The following is a 19514-nucleotide window of genomic DNA, read 5'->3' as shown; positions in this document are numbered from 1 at the left end:
CAAAGCAAATCCTATTCAGGAAGCACCTTGGAAAGAGACCGCAGGCTGGACCTCCAGTCTTTGTCAAGGTGTATTTCCTGTCTTCAGTTTCCTGTCTACAGTATTCTTGTAGATGGATCAAAATTTAAGGGCACACCAAGTCCTCTGTGATATTCTGTATTTTGTTTATGAAAATATGCAATAGAGTATTCAGGCTCTGACACTTGTAGTCATAAAAAGTGTCCTATCCCTCATTTTGGCAGCAGCCTCCAGCTCTGTGCTAAGTCCCTGGAAACGACACTGATTTCTTGTCCCTTTTCCTGTATAATTTATGGTTGAGAATTGCTTTTAAAGAAAAGCTGCAACTTTATGGTGTAGCCTTAAGCTCTCACAGCAACACATTATCCCACTACACTGCATAACACTAGAAGAAACAGCCTGCTAGATCACAGAACTACCTAAACCGCGTGCCAGGTAGGTGACCTGGTTCTTTAATAGTGCTGAGGCATTGCATTCCTGGGCCTACCTTTTCTTTCTGATTTCCACATAACAGTGGAAAGTTTGATGACAATTATTTAAAATATATATGTATATAATTTTATATAATATGTAATAATATATGTATATGATTTTCACCCTAGAGACTAAAATCACTACAAATTTGTAACTAAAACATAGCTCACTTGCCCACTACCACCAGAGGGCGCTCTCCCAACACGATCATAATGAAATAAACAGGCTACAGGGATGGAAGTGACTGAAAATACACTCCTTTGAAACAAAGGCACATTCTTTAAGGAGACAATAGCCTCAATCTCTCAAGTGTAAGCAGAATTATATTTAGATGCATCAAAGTTGAACAACAAAGAGCAACTACTTTGAAAGAATCAATACAGTACATGGCAGTCACATAAACTGGATCTGAACTGAAAAGCCTTGGGGATGTATTTTTAACATTCACACCTTCACAGCCATGAAGCTGGCCAGATCCTTCACTAAATTTGTGTCACCAGCTCATTTAGAGTGACTTCCAGTGCCCGCAGTTTCGGTGCCCTCAGTAGACCTGTACCTGGGAACTTGCACGTCAGGTAGGCCTGACGCTGACCCTCGGGGAAATCATGCAGCAAGCCTTCCAGGAACACATCTCTGGGATATGGAAACACTGATTAGCAACAAGCAGCACAGACTTATCAAGACTACATCATGCCTGACAATCTAATTGCCTTCTGTAATAAAAGAACTGGATTTGCGGTCAAGACAAGAGAACAGATGTCATTTACCTCAACTGTAGCTAGGCTTTTGATAGCATCCTCCAAAAATATTCTTATATCTGATTTTGGGTGTTACAGTCTGGATAGGGTGACAAATATGAGATGAGTAACAATTTTTAAGCCAAGAGGGTAGTCGAGCACTGGACTAGGTTACGCAGAGAGCTACACGGCCCCCATCGTTGGAAGCTTTCAACACGAGGCTGGATAAAGCCCTCAGTCCTACCTCAGAGCTGACCCTGCTCTGAGAGTAAGAGGTTGGACTAGAAACCTCTTCAAGTCCCTTCCAACCTGACTTTATCTAATTACACACATGCTCAGGTCCAGGCACACTGATAACCTATTATAGGTAAAAAGGACCATTTCCAAGTGTTTTCAAGAAAATTTTAGGTGAAAATGGTCCTTTTTACCTAGTCTAGTTTTAAGTATTAGGTAAGCTAAGTAAACAGAAGTTTTATAGGACCTTTAAGGACCAATAATCCAACAGTCATCTTCTGCATCCACTTGTTTTTGAGAGCAGGCTGCTGCTTCTCTGTTCAAGCACCATGGTGTCAACAATTCTACGCAAAAAGATGCTGTCCCATCAAAGACAAAGGCAGTATCTTTCTTTCACATCTTAAAGAACAAGAACCACTTTTCGGAATCTCCTTTATTAACCAATACTTCCATTCTTGTAACTGCCTCTCCTAAACGATTAACTACGCTCCCTTCAGATCTTCAATACTTGTTTAGTTACACTTACATAAAATTAACAATCTAAGCAACATTCATTCTAGCTTTCTAGTAAGAAGAAACAACTTTGTATTTACCATTCCCCTTTCCAGATAGAGTCCTCCAGCTGACAACAACTTTTTGTCCTCTTTTCTTCTGCTCTTCTATTCACCTCCCTACCGAGCTAAGGAAGCTTTTGGAAGCTTTTGACTCCAACCAAGCCAGTAGCTTTAGTTCTGCTCTTAATTTCTGGCTCTTCAGTAGCCTAAGATATAGTTTGTCTCTTTCCTCCTTTTATAGTTACAGTCAAGGGTTGAATCTGGGCCAGGCGAAGTATTGGTATCCTTCCAAGCTTTTCTCACAAAGAAAAAGGCTGCCCTCCTATGCAAATAATAAACAGAGGGTCACTCACAGCAGAGCGTGCAGACAGGACTGCACAGTTTCCTGTGTCCCGCAGAGCTGGGCGCTCCGCTCGCTCTGTGCTGTTTCCCCTGGCCTTGGCTGCCGCGGCCCCAGGGGCTGAGCAGCCTGCAGACGGACCAGCAAAAAGGCTGCTGCCCCACGCAGGGCAGCAAGGACGGCCCTGCCTCGGTCAGCACAGCTGCCAGCCACTGCGACGAGTGAGAGCAGGGCCACGCTGCCAGTGCTGCCTCCTGATGCACAAGGGCTGATTTCAGAGTCGTCACTTCAGGCTTGAGCCTTTGAACCCCGACTGAAGTGACAGCGGATGAGAGAAATTTCATAATTGGTTCTGAATAGACACCTGTAACTTGATAAATAGAAAGGTCCCTCTGTGCTTTTCTCAGTGAGGTCATCCCAAACCTGAGAAATAATAATTACATTATGCAAGGAATAAATATGACTTCAATATGTCATGATGGCACAAAATTCTCCTAACCTAAAGGGACAAAACTAAAATAATATACATTACACCCCTCACATTACACCTGCAGCTAATCCAAACTGGCAAAAGCTCTATGTTCTCTGAGAAGTCATCTGGCGAAGAAAACTACTTAGAGGTATAGAACATCCTAAGGGCAAGTCATCTAAAATATCCCATTCTTTTTCCACTATGACATTTTGAATAACCAAGTTTATCTGAACTAAAGAGATAACTAAAGTAATCTAGATGGTAAAGTCATCCTTAGGAATTAGTAAATGTTTTCAAGTAAGGATAACATATCTGACGAGAAGAGGAAAAAAAATTTCCATAACTTTGAATTCTAAAATAAGTTATTTATTTTCAGATTTACACATTGCTTGAAAAAAATCCACAACTTTGACAATCAGAACATTTTACTGTGTGTTTTTTATGACTGAAAGTTCTTCTGTGCATTATTTGTTAAAATATTTACTCTGAGAAACATTTTTATGCACTGATCATACATCACAATTAAGCAGATACTTTCAAATCAGTAAATATATAGGCAGGACTAAAGAAATACAGCATGAGAAATATTTCACCCTTCTATCAAAGGTCTACAGAAGACACCAAATACAGAGCCCTCAAATACAGAGAATTAAGGCTACTAGTGATTTGTTAACTAAAACTTCATTTTATTATTTTTATTTTACTATTCTTGATTTACTAATCAAGTTCTTTTATTAAATGGATTTACACTATATACTGCATCTTGAATTAAAAAATGAAATTGAAAAAAGTTACACAAACTCATAAATATATAATCAAAAACATGTTTTGGTTATAGAAAGGAACTGTTAGAACTACCAACCAGTATCAGAAGCAGAACAAATTACAATATTTTAAGGCTTTTTTCCTTAGCCCTCATATTAGATATTCAAATAGTTTTAAAAATACTATGAGTATCATTTACATTAAAAACACATCACTAAGCAGGTCGTTTGGGTTCAACTATACACTGGGGGTATGAAATTCTATTCTAACACAGCTTATACCTACTTTATAACTGCATGTTAGCTTCAAAACTTTTTATAAAACCTTTTCCTATGCAATTCTTACTTTTTTTCAACCACCACATCCTCAAGAAGCCTCAGCTTACCACTCACATGCCATAATGCTGATTGCTTGGAAATTGGTACCGCTAGCACCTTCCCTATTCTTATTACTCGTGCCCAAGATCCCAACCAGATCATTTTTATCAGCTTGAATTTGTTAAAATTAAAAGGAACACCACAGAATGTTTTTATCACCCATGATACCCTATCATCTAGTTAGGTATTTCTACTTAGGAATGTGCATCTACCTAAATAATCGTAGTAAGACATTATATTTGCCTAAAATGCAGGTACATTTTCTCAATAGTAAATTAGGAGTAAGAGGCTGACCTCACTTAAATATTCATCAAAACTAACTAACTAAATCCTTCTATATTATATTCATCCTAGTTTTTAAAATTAAGTTGCTTGTACCTGGAGACAAAACCCAAAGTATTCTGGGCCACAGAAAGATATTTATGAGATCTGTCAAAGACAACTCCAAATTATTTGAACACGAAGTGACAAAAATAAATACTATTTTAAAATTTTGAAAGGAAAAATATTTAAATTTAAAATAAGACTATATAAATTTTATTTATTATCCTCTGGCAATCCTTTGAGCAAGGATTTTTACTTTAATTTTATATAATATTGTAATATTGTTTGTAAATCCAGACATTTCTCAGTGCTGACAAAAATGAATGTCTTTTGTTCTGCAACTTTATAAACATGATAGCAGAGGACACTCAGCACTGCTGAGTGTCTTCTCAAATAGTTGGAACATGGACAATTTCACCTGACGCTCAAGCTTTGACCTGAATGAACCCAAGTGATGCCAGTGTGTTGGAATGATTTGTACGTGCAGAGCACTGATAAAAGGGAACCAGACGGAGCACCTTATTTAGTAAGGTTCACACAAAAGCACATGGTCATGTCTAATGACACAAGCTTTGAATTAGTAAACTTCTTGCCACAACTTCAGCAGCAACTTATCTACCTACATGTTTATATTCATATAAATATATATACACATACACACAAATATATGTGTATACACACAAGTAAAAATATTCTCAAAAGTAAACTGCTCTAAAACGATCATTAAAAATAACAGATCACTCTTAAACAGTCACTATACATGCACAAAAGAGTGTTTTGTAGCTGTCTTCTACCTAACTGAAACACTATTCGTAAGTAATTGACATTAAATACATTCAGATGTTTCAATTTAGGTATCTGCTAAACCAATTGGAACAAATCATTACCATACAAGGCAGAATATTCCGTTTAAACACCGATTATCTTTTCTTCCTGGGAGCATGCAAAGGACATTCATTGTTCTTGTTTTTATTGCAAAATATTAACATCATTCAAACGCTTTCATATAAATTGTGTAAAAAAAAAAAACCTCAAAGTATTATAAAGATCTTAGTTATCAATTTCATTTTACCTGGGGACTTTTTGTTTGATCTTGACTGCATCAGGTAACACTGTCGTGGGAGCAAAGGTGAAGATGGCAAAGACATGGAGACTCCTTTGGCCAAGTTCATTCTATAAACATCCTCCGAGACGGACTGGTTGCCAATGGGAAAATCGGCAGTGGGGCCGGATGTTGCAATAACCTGTAAGGCATTTTCTGGGCAGGAGTCACCTGCTAAAAATAAATTTTTGTCATCAGTTATTTGATATACCAAAACAAAAAAATCAGGAAATTACATTGAAATACAAATATGCAAGACAGAAGGAGATATTTTTTCCAGCAACAAGTTAGCCTGATCTTTCTCACTATAGGCCACTCTCTGCAGAATGTTGGTAACCACTAAGACAATTTTAGATACACAAAATTAGAAAGTTAGATCGCCTGGGAGAGCTAGCAGAGGAAAAGCTCATTCATACAACATAGCAGTACTCAGCTTCCATCCTCAGAGACAAACCATGTTCAACGGTACTTCTGTTCCAGACAAAAAGGATTTCTATAGGTGAAAGATTATTACAGATACTGTAGTATCTTGAGTGTCAAAGTCATCTGACAGGATTTTTTTTTTTTTTTTTTTCTCAACTGAAGTAGTTATGTTTAGTTGGTAATCTCCTGTGCTTAGTTAAAAGGCGGCTTGCAGAAAGATACATTCAGGGGTGTCCAGGTTATGCTTGGCCTGCTTATTTTTCTGCTTAAAACAAGGAAATATTGTTAGGGCAGTTTGACAGTAGTGGTTATTTTTTTAATCTAAGGGAAAAGCAGGCTACTAGTTCACAACAATAAGGCTGAGAAGCACAACAGTAACACAGAACAACACAGCAATTTCTTTTGCAAATAAAAATTCCTTATATCAGATATATTTACATACACATACAGCAAATGAATATTTTTGTTAAATGGGACACCAGAAGATCTGCATTTCTTGTTCATTCTGTCATCATTAACAGCCTTCAGCTTTTAACAAGTAATTGATTTACTGCTTTTGACTACAGTCGATCTTAACTGCATCAACTGTATGGCCAGACTGCTAGAACAAAACACAAAACAACAAACTCAAATAAACAACAACAACAAAATCAACAACCTAGTCTGTTGAGAAAAGGAGGAATATCTGGTTTAAAATCCTGGGAAATACAAAAGCAACTTCACTGCTCAGTAAGCTAGTGGAAACGTACAGTACTTAAAAATGCATGCAGTTAAAGTATAAAATTATAAAGTCTCAACATTTTTAGAGATTATAATTACATATCTGAGATTTTCAAAAATACCAAGATAACTAGATCAGTGTTCCTGTTTACTCTCCATGGAAACCCAGTGGTTAAGGGGCTTTTTTTGTGTTCTTTTAGAAATGTTGCTCTAAGATTAATGTTGGCAATTACTTCAACTAAACTTTGACAACTGCTGCTTTTAAACTGAGATTTAGGATTAGGTACAATCTTTTTTTATGCAATACAGCACATATGAGTTTGCTTCATGAATTAGCTGAAGACCACACAAAGAAACCAGGTCTTATGCTTCACTTTTTTTAATCTAGACACAGGTAAACCTGTAATATGGTGTAGCAGCTAACTACAATTAGAAAATATTGACACTGTTGCTAAGGCTTTTTCCTAGCTACATTGCCAGGGGTGCAGTCTGGACACCATGAGCGTTCCAGCAGGAATGTTTTAAGAGGGGCAAGAGACAAGAGAAGCACAAACAAACGCTGCTTCCTCCCCCCTTGAGGGCTGTTAAGTCCACCTAGGACTCACCAGCTTCTCTTCCTTTCTCCTGTGAAGGAAGTGAATGTCCTGCCTTACCGAGCAGCTTCTCATTTATCTTTGTCTCTTATAACCTGAAACATGGAGCCTATGAAACCACCATGGGGCTCAACTCACTGCTGAAATAAGTCTCTTAGTGTCAGCAAACCAGATGACTAGTTTACCTCAGACAATAACTTGAAAAATATTTATGCCTGTATATTTATACCTGTATAGAGGTCACGCTGTCCTGGCAGGCTTTGCAGCAACACACTGATGACTCAGCACCACAGACTGTGCGGAGAGGTGTAAGATCAACATTGCAGAACTCGCATCTCAAGGATAGCATGATTCAAAAAAACAGCTCCTCCCAAATAAATGCCATGGAAATTATTCTTTCCAACCTGTAGTTCTCCTCACTTAACAACAAGCTTTTGTTTACTGCCATTCACAAAACCGTGCCATTAAGATACAATAGCTCTTTCACTAGTGCAAAACCTGGTACACCTCAAGAAAATCCAAATATTCTGACCTTGGCCTGGGAAGGGTTCATTTCCCCAGTGCTGCTAGAGAGCTACTGAGCATGAACCATCCCAAGAAAGCTCAAGCTGTATTCCAACACTTCCCAAAAAGAATGTTGACTAAAGACTAAGACACCTGACAAGGGCCAATGGCATATTTGCAAGCTCAGGGGAAAAAAATATATATATATAATATATATAATATATATAATATATATAAAATATTGTACATACACACACATACAATATACACACACACACACATATATACACACACCAGGAACAGAGAGAAACCAACTTGTGCACCGTGAGCCTCTGAATATTGTCCCAGAAAGAGCCACAACTTGGATACTACAAACCACATTTTCTACCAGGAAAAGAACTGTAATAGATTATGAGAGACAGTAAATGAAAACCTTTGGCATTTGGATGTCAAAATCTTACACAGAGTGAAAGAGAGGTTCAAAGGGAAGCAAACTGTTGCTGATTAACCAAAAGCTACACGGGGCTGAGGCAGCCTCCAGAGGCCGGTGAGAAGCCTGGTAGTTCATTTCCTCACCTTTCTCTTCCCTCTGCATGCTCTGCTTCCTGTCCTTCCCAGCTCTTGGAGTACCAGCCCACATGTGTAAACGATTTTATAGCATAGTCAAGGATCTATCACAGTGAGAGTTACAGCCCACCGCAAGAGCGGAGACCTCTGGACGCAGCCATCGCAGCTCTGTCTCCAGGTCCGAGGGGGCCCTGTCCATGGGCTTCAGCACTGCAGCGGGAAGGGAGGCTCTGCGCCCACACAGTGCGACCGCGGCGCGTTACTGCCAACCCTACTTACGCCCCCCCGTTCTCAGCCTCTCAATCCGTCCTGAGCATTTATTCTAACTATATATTTTCCATTTTGTATAAGTTGGACCAATGATCAAAAATCTACCCTAAGAACCAGCTTAGGGCTAAATTCCTCTATAAGGTTTGGATCTACACAAAACAGGCCCCAAGTGAGCAAGCTTGTGAGATCCACAAGGTAATGTTCCATGCTTTCTGCCCAGCAACCTGCTATTAGGAACAAAACACTGCAAAAATACATGAGCAACAGCTGTCAAAGGACAACTTGCTGTAATAGAGCCCTAATGTAATCAGCTGCCACACTCTGATGCACAAAGAATATTAAGATTACTTGCTACTAACTCAAAGGCTTGTCAGGCAAAACATTTTAGTTACCATATTTTCAGAAAAATGCCTTTTTTGTTGTAAACATACACTGTATTTCTTGGTCTCTATGCCAATCTAAGCACACAAATGTCAGTTATGGAATAGGAGAATAATTTGACTTTTTTAAAAAATTAAAAATGCCCCCCTCCCCCCCAAAAAAGCAGCTTCTGTGCAATGCCACTTTTTATCCCTTGAAGGTCTGAACTGTACAATTTCCACTGCCAAGGAGTCTCTGGACAAGGAAGTTTCATAAGCATCAACTGCAAGGAACCAGTCAGTGGTCAAAGTAACCAGGGAAACATCTCAAAAGCTTTATTTATTTATTTAATTTTGAAAAAAGAAATCAAAACCCAATGACAACTGATGCAAAAAAATCAGATTAACAAGCTTCTTACACACAACAAGATATGAGAATGGCTGAAGTAGTAACTTAGGGGACATTATTATACCTCACACAGAACTTACACTTTGCCTTAAGACTAAAAATTTTAGCTAATCCTTCTACTATACAATTAACAGAAATAAAGATATGACAGGATATATATTAGTATTAAACAAATCAATTCTAATTCTTCATTTGATACAAACTGCAAAGTTTAGAATAAAAGTTGCAAGGTCCAAACGGATAACACTTGCCAATGTTGCTTATACCTGCATTTATCTCCTCACTCCCTGGCATTTATTTCTGAACTCTAGATTACTTTTTCATTACACAAAATACTGCTGTTCTTATATAGTGCTAATCCAGAGAACAGTCAAGTTTTAAAGAAATTAGAGTGATAAATAAAGGTCACTGGGACCATTGAAACAACCTCTGTTTAAAGTGTTTTTAAATGTTTCATGGCATTTTGGGGGGTGGGGGTGAGGTGGGGTTCTTTTTTCCTCCTTTTATCCATCCATAGGAGATACCACTGGAAACAACTTCTGGGAAAAAGAAGTTATTTACTGACATAAAATGCTTGCTGTTCAGCAGAAAAGCTTAAACTCTTAAATAACTATCAACAGATATGCAAAATGTGCAAAGCAATGCAGAATAGCCAAAAACAGCTTCATATTTTAAGCATGAAACAATGTGTCTTCTGTTGGAAGATATTTTTAGAGTAACAACCAAAAGTCACAGTGAAGCTTGAAAGTATTCCAGCCCAAGTTCAGTGCTGGAGCTAGTGGAGGTGCAATTCATGTGCCAGAACGTCCCCCTACACTTAAAATTCAAAGCCTAACATCATAGACAGCTCGGCTAGAAAATGCCGATTCAATTCACTTACTTAGCTTTAAATTACAAGTTTATTTTATTTAAAGACTGCGAGCCTCTGAATTTGCCAAAAGGGTGGCTGAAGCTGTCATTGCTTTCAATTCAGTTACAAGTGTTAAATAACAATATTAATGAGAAATAATGCAGGAAATGCAAACATACATTTTAACTAAGAAAGCTCAGCTGAGATGCAAACCTTTATCACTACAGGCAAATTACTCCAAAAATATTTAACCTGAAAGAAGTGATTATGTAATGATTTTAATAAATAAGTATGGCCTTCTGACTGTCAAGGGATTTTACAGTAGAAATTTAACTACTATTAACAAATGACTGGGTCAGTGAATTTAAGTGCATTTAAAGTGCTGCACTGGTACTGCGGAACAAGCTTTTTGCAGTTGTCCATGCTATAACAACCTGGAACAGGGGAAAAGAAAAAACATAACAGTATATTTAAGAAGATGAGATTACACTTACGTTCTTTTTGATTAGTAAAATATCTTTCTATGACTGTGCAACTCATCCTGTTTTTTGATTGCTCACACTGTATGTATAATTTCAGCTTCTCAATTACATCTGATCTCATGCAAATGAGCTCCCAAAATTCCAAATTTGAAGTTTTCATGCTATTTGTGCATATTTATGAAGAGATTAGACATACAAACAGGAGTGTGCCAGATAAACAGACTGCAGAAATAAAAGCATCCACTCTATTCTTATCGCTCAAAAACCTTTACAGATTCATATTTAGGTCAAAGACACTTATATAAAGATACTGAAACACATGGTGAAGAAAAAACAAATGGAAACTAGGTCTCAAAATAGTAATGTAAAAAATGCAAGTCTGATCTAGAGGAAAACTGAAGCATATTCAAGACAGATTTAATAGATACGGAACTTCCTGCCTTCTTCCCCCAATAAAAAAAATCAGGGCAAGCAGAAAGTCACTGTATTTACCACGCAAATCCATTAACATTTCAATGCTTTTCACTTCATCATCCAGAAACCAAACACTCATTATCTCTCCCATTTCCCTTTTTTTACAGCATTCTCCTTTTTAACTATATTTTTTGTTGATGTAGTAATTTGCCCCTTGTTATTTGAACACCATCTGAAAGTCAAAGCAGCCTTTAAATTGGAAAACACAAAAATCCCAACTACTTATCAAATTTATTTCTACAGAAATCAATTAAGTTTCTATGTGTGCAGTGTACTACATTTTATGTTAAACTTCTGATGGGATTTAGTGCAGGCACAACACAGCAAGCTAAGTACAATACTTCTATTATTCATGTTCTTTCGGGCCTGATAATGGGTCAACAGAACAACAATGCTCATGTTACTAAAAGCTAACTGAAATCATTGAGAGCATCCTGTAGAAATTTAACATATAAGATTTTCTTTCCCTTTTAAATTGAAATCCATTACAAATATTTTATATCCAGTGACTTAAAGAAAAAGATGCAGATTCCCCGATGTAGGCATTTGCTGACATGAAGACATTTAAAAAAACAAATCCGTAAGCTTGTATTACTAAATTACCAGCAACACAGAAAAGCAACAGAAAATACTAATACCAATCTGTACCTCTGGAGCACTTCTAAGTAAGTATGGCTATGTAGAACTTCTGCTAAAATATTCATAATTACAAAAGTATTTTGGCTTATATTCTGAAGCATATTAAATATATTCTTGATGCTATTAATTCACTGTGACCACAGACGAGATAAACATGTGCAGGTAACTCTAGAACTAACAGAACAGGTTTTTGACTGTGATTTCTTGAATTCTGACACCAAGATATAAAGTTTTTGTGTTACACTTTAAAAGGAGGAACTCACTCCTGTAGAGGATCTTACAATGGTGAAAACATTATCTGGCAGCAGAGGTCAATTTAGCACTTGAAAAAAATCAAGGAAAGAAACTGAAAAACACAATGTACAATAAATTATGAAAAGAACAAAGAAAATAGAGGACAAATAAATTCCCAGGAGCTAAAAATGAGGCTTGGCGATGCCAAGCAGACAACTGTCTGTACAGAAGTCATAACTATTAGAGAAAGTTGTATCATGGGACTTGTAGAAGATATGTATGAGAACAAACTATTACTGAAAAGTACAGGATCCAAATCTTATTATACCTTACTAGCATGCTCCTATGGGAACAGTCTAAAGCTGCCACTTCTCCATCCCAAAGCAGCATTCCATTTAATCGTCTTCCATCTGATTAGGGCAGAAGGTGATGTTTGTATAAATATCCTTGAACAGTCCACAAGGTAGCATGCAAGGCAGTCCCTTTCCCATAACTATGTTAATTATACAAGTATAATTAAAAGCTAGATTTCAAAATTGGTGTTTTTGTCAGCTCTTAGGCCCTTATTTCAGGACAAGAGAGCAAATCTTAACATTAGAATCCGCACAAGCAATTTCTGCCCTAATCAATTTTTGTTGTTGCTTAACCTTTTCACAGACTTGTGCCTGCACGGCAGGTACGATGTCCTCACTCCTATCTGCTCAGGTTCTGCAGGGCTAACATGTATCCAGCAGGATACAGCTAAGACAGAAACAGGAAATTCTGTTCAGTAAAACAAGATTCCTCACACTCAGCCCTGGAATTACAGAAACTTCCAGGAGTTTTATTACATTACATTATTACATTACAGTAAGACTAAGACACAAAAGGGAATACTTCAGCTGGAGTGGCTGTGTACGGCCTAAGCATCCCTCATGGCGACTTCTGCAGGGGGAAGCAGGAGCGCCTGCCCTCCCCTTATCCCTGGGAGCCGAGCGCCCTTCGGGAACCCAGTGCCCACCCTTCCCTTTGGGAGCCAAGCAGCCTTCCTTTCCTGCTGCCCTTGCATCGCAGCAGCCACCCTGGGCCTCCCACGACACCAGGAGCACGGCTGTGATTCTGGGAAGATGGAACTACTCCCACAGCAACGTGGCGAGCGCGTTCGCCCCGGCAATTGGGAAGCAGCAGGCGCAGCTTACAATATTACAACCCTTTAAGAGGAAGTAACTTTGTAATTTATGATAGGGAGTTGAACAGTGGTGACTCCTGCACTCCACCTCACTCTAGTATTCACCCTACAGAAATCATTCACCAATTCTTCGTAAGCACTTTGTTTCCATGACATCCAATTCATACATGAAACTCACTCACTTTGCTAAAACAAATACAGTTTTCAGAAGTATAGCAGCATTTTACTTCTACAAACAAGAGAAAATTCCTCCTTTGGCCAACATTAATCTAGATAGAAGTGATGGGATCATTAAAATAAGACACACACACACACACACACACACACCCCACATACAATTTTTTTCCTGGCCTAAAAGGAATAGGCTTCAAGTTTCAGATTTTTATCAAAGCCTGGTCAAACCTCCATTCCAAGCAACCTTATTTTTATTTTGAGCCTAAATCAATTTCCATCTGATTTTTTTTAGAAAAATGCACCAATTAAAGCCTCACCACAGGAATCTTTAAGCCACTAAGTTTAAACAGTTCCAGCTGCAGCTTCAAGTCCGGAGCATACAAAGTTAGTCCAATGCCTCCTGTCTTGCTCCCAGATCACTTCTGGGCACCTCTGAGCTACTGTTAATGTTTTTCTTCCCAGAACAGCTCTCATCATCCAGTCATTCTGAAGGAAACTATCCTGGTGAGGTGTACACTTTAGAAGATGGCAAGTATATTCTGAAGAACACATCACCTGCCAGAGGAACACAGAACTACCCCCTGCAAAACACAACCTGAACATCCTCCCTGGAGGGCTGAGAACTGTACTAACCACGTCAAAAAAATCACGTAGCAGGATATGCATCTGGTTTGCTTGTTGAAGGAATTCTTTACTCTGAGTAAAATAAATGTGTTTCTAGAGACCATACTGCACTATATATAGACCATTTAAGATCTAACTCATGAGAAAAATCTTAAAAGTCCATCTAATAGTGTAAAGTTAAAGGACTGCACAGGAAGGACAAAGGCATCGATCACTCAGGGCCAGCAGCTCTCCAGTCATGGCAGCTAGAGCTTCAGTGCAGCCAGCACGGAGCAGCCATGAACCCCTGCACCTCCACAACTACTGCTCCTTGTCAAAGGGAAAATGCCCCTTATTTGATACTCCTCCATCCATAAAAATGGGAATTTTAATTCTCAATTACCCTCTTTCATGACAGACAATAAATAGTGTCTTACTAAGCTTATGTCTAACAGTAAAAAAAAAAAAAGCTTTATTTTCTGTTAAGTAAAAATAGTAATTTTATCTTCAAAAATACTTATAGTTAAAGGGAAAACAGACCTTGACAGAAGCTGATATCCAACTTAAAACTTTACAATAAAAGTTTCTTTTTAACAAGCTTTTTTTTCCCCAAATACACAAATAAACCAATTTTATCTCTCATAGTACATAAAAACATTTTTTCCCTAATAGACTTGAGTAAGTAATTAAAAGCATATTTCTTTAGTTCAGGGTTCTGACCCTCTGGCCTTGGACTGTCAGAGTGATACACACAGCTGCTGCAAGCAGCTCTGGGAAGAACGAAGAGCAAGCTGTGTCCATGTGTCCTCCTTCCCGGGAGGAGCTCAGGAAGGAGCCTACGGGACACGCTGCCAGGAACATGAGACCTTCTACCCATTCCGCGCATGAATGCTCCGCACATCCAGTGTCCAGGCAAAACGAGGGCAGTACCCGAGCCATACAGACCTCCCTGAAGCTAGAACTTGCAGTATGAGTCACCCTCTGCCCTAAATCACACAATCAACTTAATAACTGAACTTATAGTGCACAATTCCTTATCTACATTGTAATTAAATATTTATCAATATTCATACCTGGTTCTTTCTTGTTTCCTTTTCCACCCTCTCGGCTCTTTTTCAGAACTGCCTTTAACATTTTAAATGCTGCTCCTAAAAGATAACAGAAAGAAACAAATCAAATGCAACATTAATAATAGCCATTCATACAAAACTAAACAAAATACAGCAATATAAATGAGATATGAAAGTAATCAGCAGAAACTTTTCAATAGTTATATTTATCTTCTACAAACAATGTAGCTCATTTAAGCAAAGTCCTCAAGCACAAGGAATGTTTTAATACCCGAACTAAGTAATTAGAGTTCACGGTCTTCTTGTAAAGAAAAATACTAGAGCATTTCCCACATTCCACATATAATTAAGGTTATAAAGCTAAACCTGTACAAGTTACTGTAAGAAACTCTGGCAAAAATAAAGGTCTGCATCTTGACCTCAGTTTAGCAGCACAGCGAGGGCAGTGGGTGACGTGGTCAGAAAGCCAGAAATGCAGTATTAGCTGGTGACTGTGGGTCGCAAAAGCATAAAACATTTTGACGGGGATCTGGTATCGCCTCAGGCTGCGCATAACCCCAGAGAGTGGCGTACAAAGCACTTGCCAATGGTGTTTTCTTTGAACTTATATGCAACGCATAGTTGTCGGACAAAGAAAAAGCCACACATTCTCTAATCAGCACAGACACGACTACCATGTACTGTGCCCACGTATTTGTGTTTGTAAGCACGTGCAGTCATTCCTGTTGCTCCATTAAATTTGAGACTGTAAGTACAATCAGGTGAGTAGCAATTGCAAATTTCAGGGCATCTCTGATTATAGAAAAAATATATAAATTCCTCAAAAATCTGATGCCTTTATTATTTTTAACTTCAAATTGGTTTTCATTTTTAAGAAAACCCAAGTACAAAATATCCAACAAAAAAAAGGTAACCACGGACTATATTGTCTCATGTAATGCACTATCACTAAAACAGTTATCAAATCAACAACAACAAAAAAGCAACAGCTTCCCATTCAAAATACCCAGATTTTTCAGAAAGCTCACTTAGTGAAATACAGAAAAAAAAAAAAGGTAAAGAGAGAGTTGTTGGGCTTCCATGAATAATTTGAAGTACGTTAAGCCAAAGCCAATAATCAAAACGGAAGTTTTCTGGACGCTGGTTGTATTGAATACTCCAGTCCGTTGTGTCGATTCCCGCAAGGCTCAGCCGTGCACACAAAGGGTTCTGTTCTGTGGAGCAGGAGGCCACGTGCAGCACGGAGCCCCACGGCGCCCGCAGCGTGGGCAGTGCAGGCACACGCCTACTGCACGCCCCCCTCCAAGGCTCCCCATCCGAGGGGGACAAGGAAGCTCCACTCATCGCGTGCCTGCAGAGCGCAGGAGCACAGGATGCGCCAGAGCCGCCCTCGTCCACCAGAGCTACGCGGGGCTCTCCATCCAACTGTGCACAGAAGCGGAGAGAAAACATCTGCACAAGAATATCTGCCAAGCTGGACTATCCCCACAAAAACCAATTACACTAAAAGGAAGCAAATAACCATCACCTATGGAATACAACCCAGAAAGAACTTCTGAGAACAAGGCATTTTACTGCACTAGATTTTGATGTCAACTGAGGAGAGTGAAATTTTTTTAAACATACACACTACGTGTATATTGCGACTTGGCACTTATCATCTTATACAGGTGAGGGCTATGTCAGTCAATGTATCTGCTAGTCTAACTGCCGTGTACTAAGAACAAGATATTTGGAAGACGTTTAACTAAACCCTGGTCCCCTTCAAAACACCAGAAGCTTCAGGAGCATCAGCAGGTAAGGAGGAAGGTGGCAGGGCAAACAGTCTCCACCACCACAGGAAAAGGTGAGACTGCGTGTTTCACAACCCCCTTCCCAGCGTCTGCTGCGCCCAGTGTTGCAGAAGGAACCTGGAGAAGCGCTTCTCCCTTGCACAGAGGCCTGCAAAACAAGCAGCAAAGAGCATTGTCTACTCCACACCGTGCCTTCCGCCCCAGTCCACGAAAAAGGAAGAACGGATTTTCTTAGAGTTTCAGCAGAAATTACAATCATTTGGTAAAAGCTCATCTGATAAAAAATAAACTAGTTACTTTGTTTTCCAAGCAGCAGCACTGCCTTCAAAACAACACAATCCTCCACTGTGGCCGGGAGCACTAAGGCCTCCGGGAGTGCTGACCATGTGCTCCCGCGCGCACCGCGGTTCAAATCTGCACCAGGAGTCAGTCCAGAAGAGAGACATAGATAAGAGTTCCAGAAGCCCTAATGTGTGAGAGCGAACTGCTCATTTTAAATAAGGCTGACCTCATTGCATTGGCTCGTCACATTTTTAAGACTGTCACCCTGAAGGGAGCGACTGTGCAGAGGACTTTGCATGGACGAGTGATACAGGTCTACCCTGCAGCAGGGAAAACTTGGTTTAGACAGCAAGAAACTCCTTAGTAGCAAGGACAGCAAACTGCTGGAAGACAGCCAGACCACAAGAAAAACAGTGAAATATTTATTTCAAAGAGATGAAACATATCTGCAAGAAGAATCTCTGCAGTGCGGTGCTGCTCGAGCTGCGGCAGGCTGGCGACGCAGGACACAGGCTGGCTAACACGTTACATCTACACGACACAGGTGGGAGAACACAACAAAAAGCAGCACAAGCTGCAGATCTCACAAGCTGCTGCTTCAGGCGCAGAAAAAGCATGCAAACTTTGAAGATTATCTTTTCTCCAACATCAATAATAACTTGTTTAACAAAAAAAATAATTCAGATGAACCTGATGTTGGGGAAAATAGTAAATGCCATTTGAAAAATCACACCTATTTTCCATGATGGCAAACACAAACCAAGGATCACCACAGAGACAGAAGGGGAAAAAAAAGGATTGCAAGAAGGCTCACATGAAAACCATAAATAGTTATCAAATAACCAGTCAGCAAACTGTAGATAAGAAATAAAAAAAGATTCTAAAGGACATTTCAAACTTGGAGGCCATTTCCTTCTCTGCAACTGAGACAGAAATTATAATTTTAATCTCTTAAAACAACTAGCATTCTTTATAGGAACGTGGTGCATCTAGAAGAACATAGTTTTTCAGTTAAAGAGAGCAAGTGTTCCATCACATCATCCATGTTTCCATCACATGATTTGCATTTGTGGAAACAGAATCAAATTTAAAATAGTACTTGCAAATCAATAATCCGTGAACATCTTCCAGCATTTGAAGCACGTTAGAAAAAGAATAAATAATTTACCATAATTTTTCTATGCAGAAAAGCATATATGACATAGTATAGATAACCTCTTACAGATTATGAACTTTCCTCCACAGGTATATAACACTTGCATTCTTTAGGTACTGAGATAGGTAAAGACGCTAATTTAGGCAATAGCATCAAACAAAAAGACTTTCACACATGACACCAAAATCATGAAGATGGAAAGCTTAAAAAATAACGAGTTTGAAGGCTGGACCAGGCGACGCAGATCTGTTTCTCATGTGCACGAGCTGCCCCATGTCTTGAATCACGCAGTTGCACCGTGTCAGTTCAGCTGGCGCTGGGATGCCCACAGCCCGGGAGAGCCACGGTCCAACCCTGACTCTACCTCAAATGGCGCCTGTGGCTCTTTGCCAGATCATTACAACACGTAACACCAACGGGTTGCTTGAACACCTTCAATATTTTTGTTTTCCTGAAATCTTAAAGAATGTTTAACAAACTTGCGATGTCAACCATTAAGAACAGCTTCCTCTTCCTGTATAACATGCAGGCTACAGCGTACATAAAACACACTCAGGATGCACAGTGGGCTGTACAAACGGCAGATTCAGATTGCTTGCTCTGCAGCAAGTTATTTGCTCAAGGTAGGAGGCTGCTTTGACATCTTCTGAACCACACAGCTGTGCAAAGCACAACGCTGCTCTGGGCCAGCTGTGATCTACGTTTCACATTTATCAGCCAAACTACCATCATTGTTGGTATTCCTCTAGCAAGGAGTGAGCTACAACCCTGTTGATCCCTTCCCCCAGTTTCAGATCACTATTTCAAAACAGCTCTAATTTTAGTACAAAATTCTAAAAAGTGACATATGAGAAGAATCAAATCTCTCCAGTCAGTTCACAGTAGGTGACTTCACACACCGTTGTACGTATGAGCTCACATCGAACACAAACTTTGTGCTCAACACCGAGACACAGGTTCATACACTGCTCTGCAAGAGCTGTGAAGAGAAGGAGCCGAGGAGCTTTGCACTACCCTAGAGGATCCTTCTGGATTGTTTCTGGCCCTTCACCAGCACGTTATAGACAGCACATGCACGGTGCGCAACCTGCGCTGTACCCTGTACTCTCCGCAGCACAGTCGCTTACAAACAGCACAAAAGCCCTAGGAGGGCACGTCCTTGGAAAGGGCAATGGCTCCTGTCCAGAGCCTCCTACGCAGCCTTGGCCTGACACACTTGGCTCACAGCACTTACCAATTTATTACAGAATTGGTGTCCCAAGTTTGCATCTACAAGAACAGCTACATCTAATGTTTCGATCAGCTACGACTATTTTTCAAATTTTAAGAACATACATTTCATGACAT

General features: G+C 39.4%; 1 protein-coding gene across 3 annotated transcripts in view; it reads right to left on the bottom strand.

The window, feature by feature from the left end:
* Nucleotides 1-15000, bottom strand: part of TANC1 (tetratricopeptide repeat, ankyrin repeat and coiled-coil containing 1) — a 55169-nt gene extending 40169 nt beyond the window's left edge. For 2 of the 3 annotated variants that reach the window (XM_026038141.1, XM_026038143.1), the window contains exons 1-2: nucleotides 14940-15000; nucleotides 5368-5571 (exon numbers count right to left, since the gene is read on the bottom strand). In XM_026038141.1, the coding sequence (XP_025893926.1) occupies nucleotides 5368-5571; nucleotides 14940-15000 (265 nt within the window). The remainder of the gene's footprint in view (nucleotides 1-5367; nucleotides 5572-14939) is intronic. The other variant, XM_026038142.1, reaches the window with a different exon arrangement.
* Between the last annotated feature and the right edge of the window lie 4514 nt (nucleotides 15001-19514).

The sequence above is a fragment of the Nothoprocta perdicaria genome, unplaced genomic scaffold (assembly GCF_003342845.1).
Source record: "Nothoprocta perdicaria isolate Ctin4 unplaced genomic scaffold, notPer1 scaffold_203, whole genome shotgun sequence".
Classification (NCBI taxonomy): Eukaryota; Metazoa; Chordata; class Aves; order Tinamiformes; family Tinamidae; genus Nothoprocta; species Nothoprocta perdicaria.
Note: the sequence above shows the minus strand (reverse complement) of the source record. Positions and strands in the feature narration are given on the sequence as shown.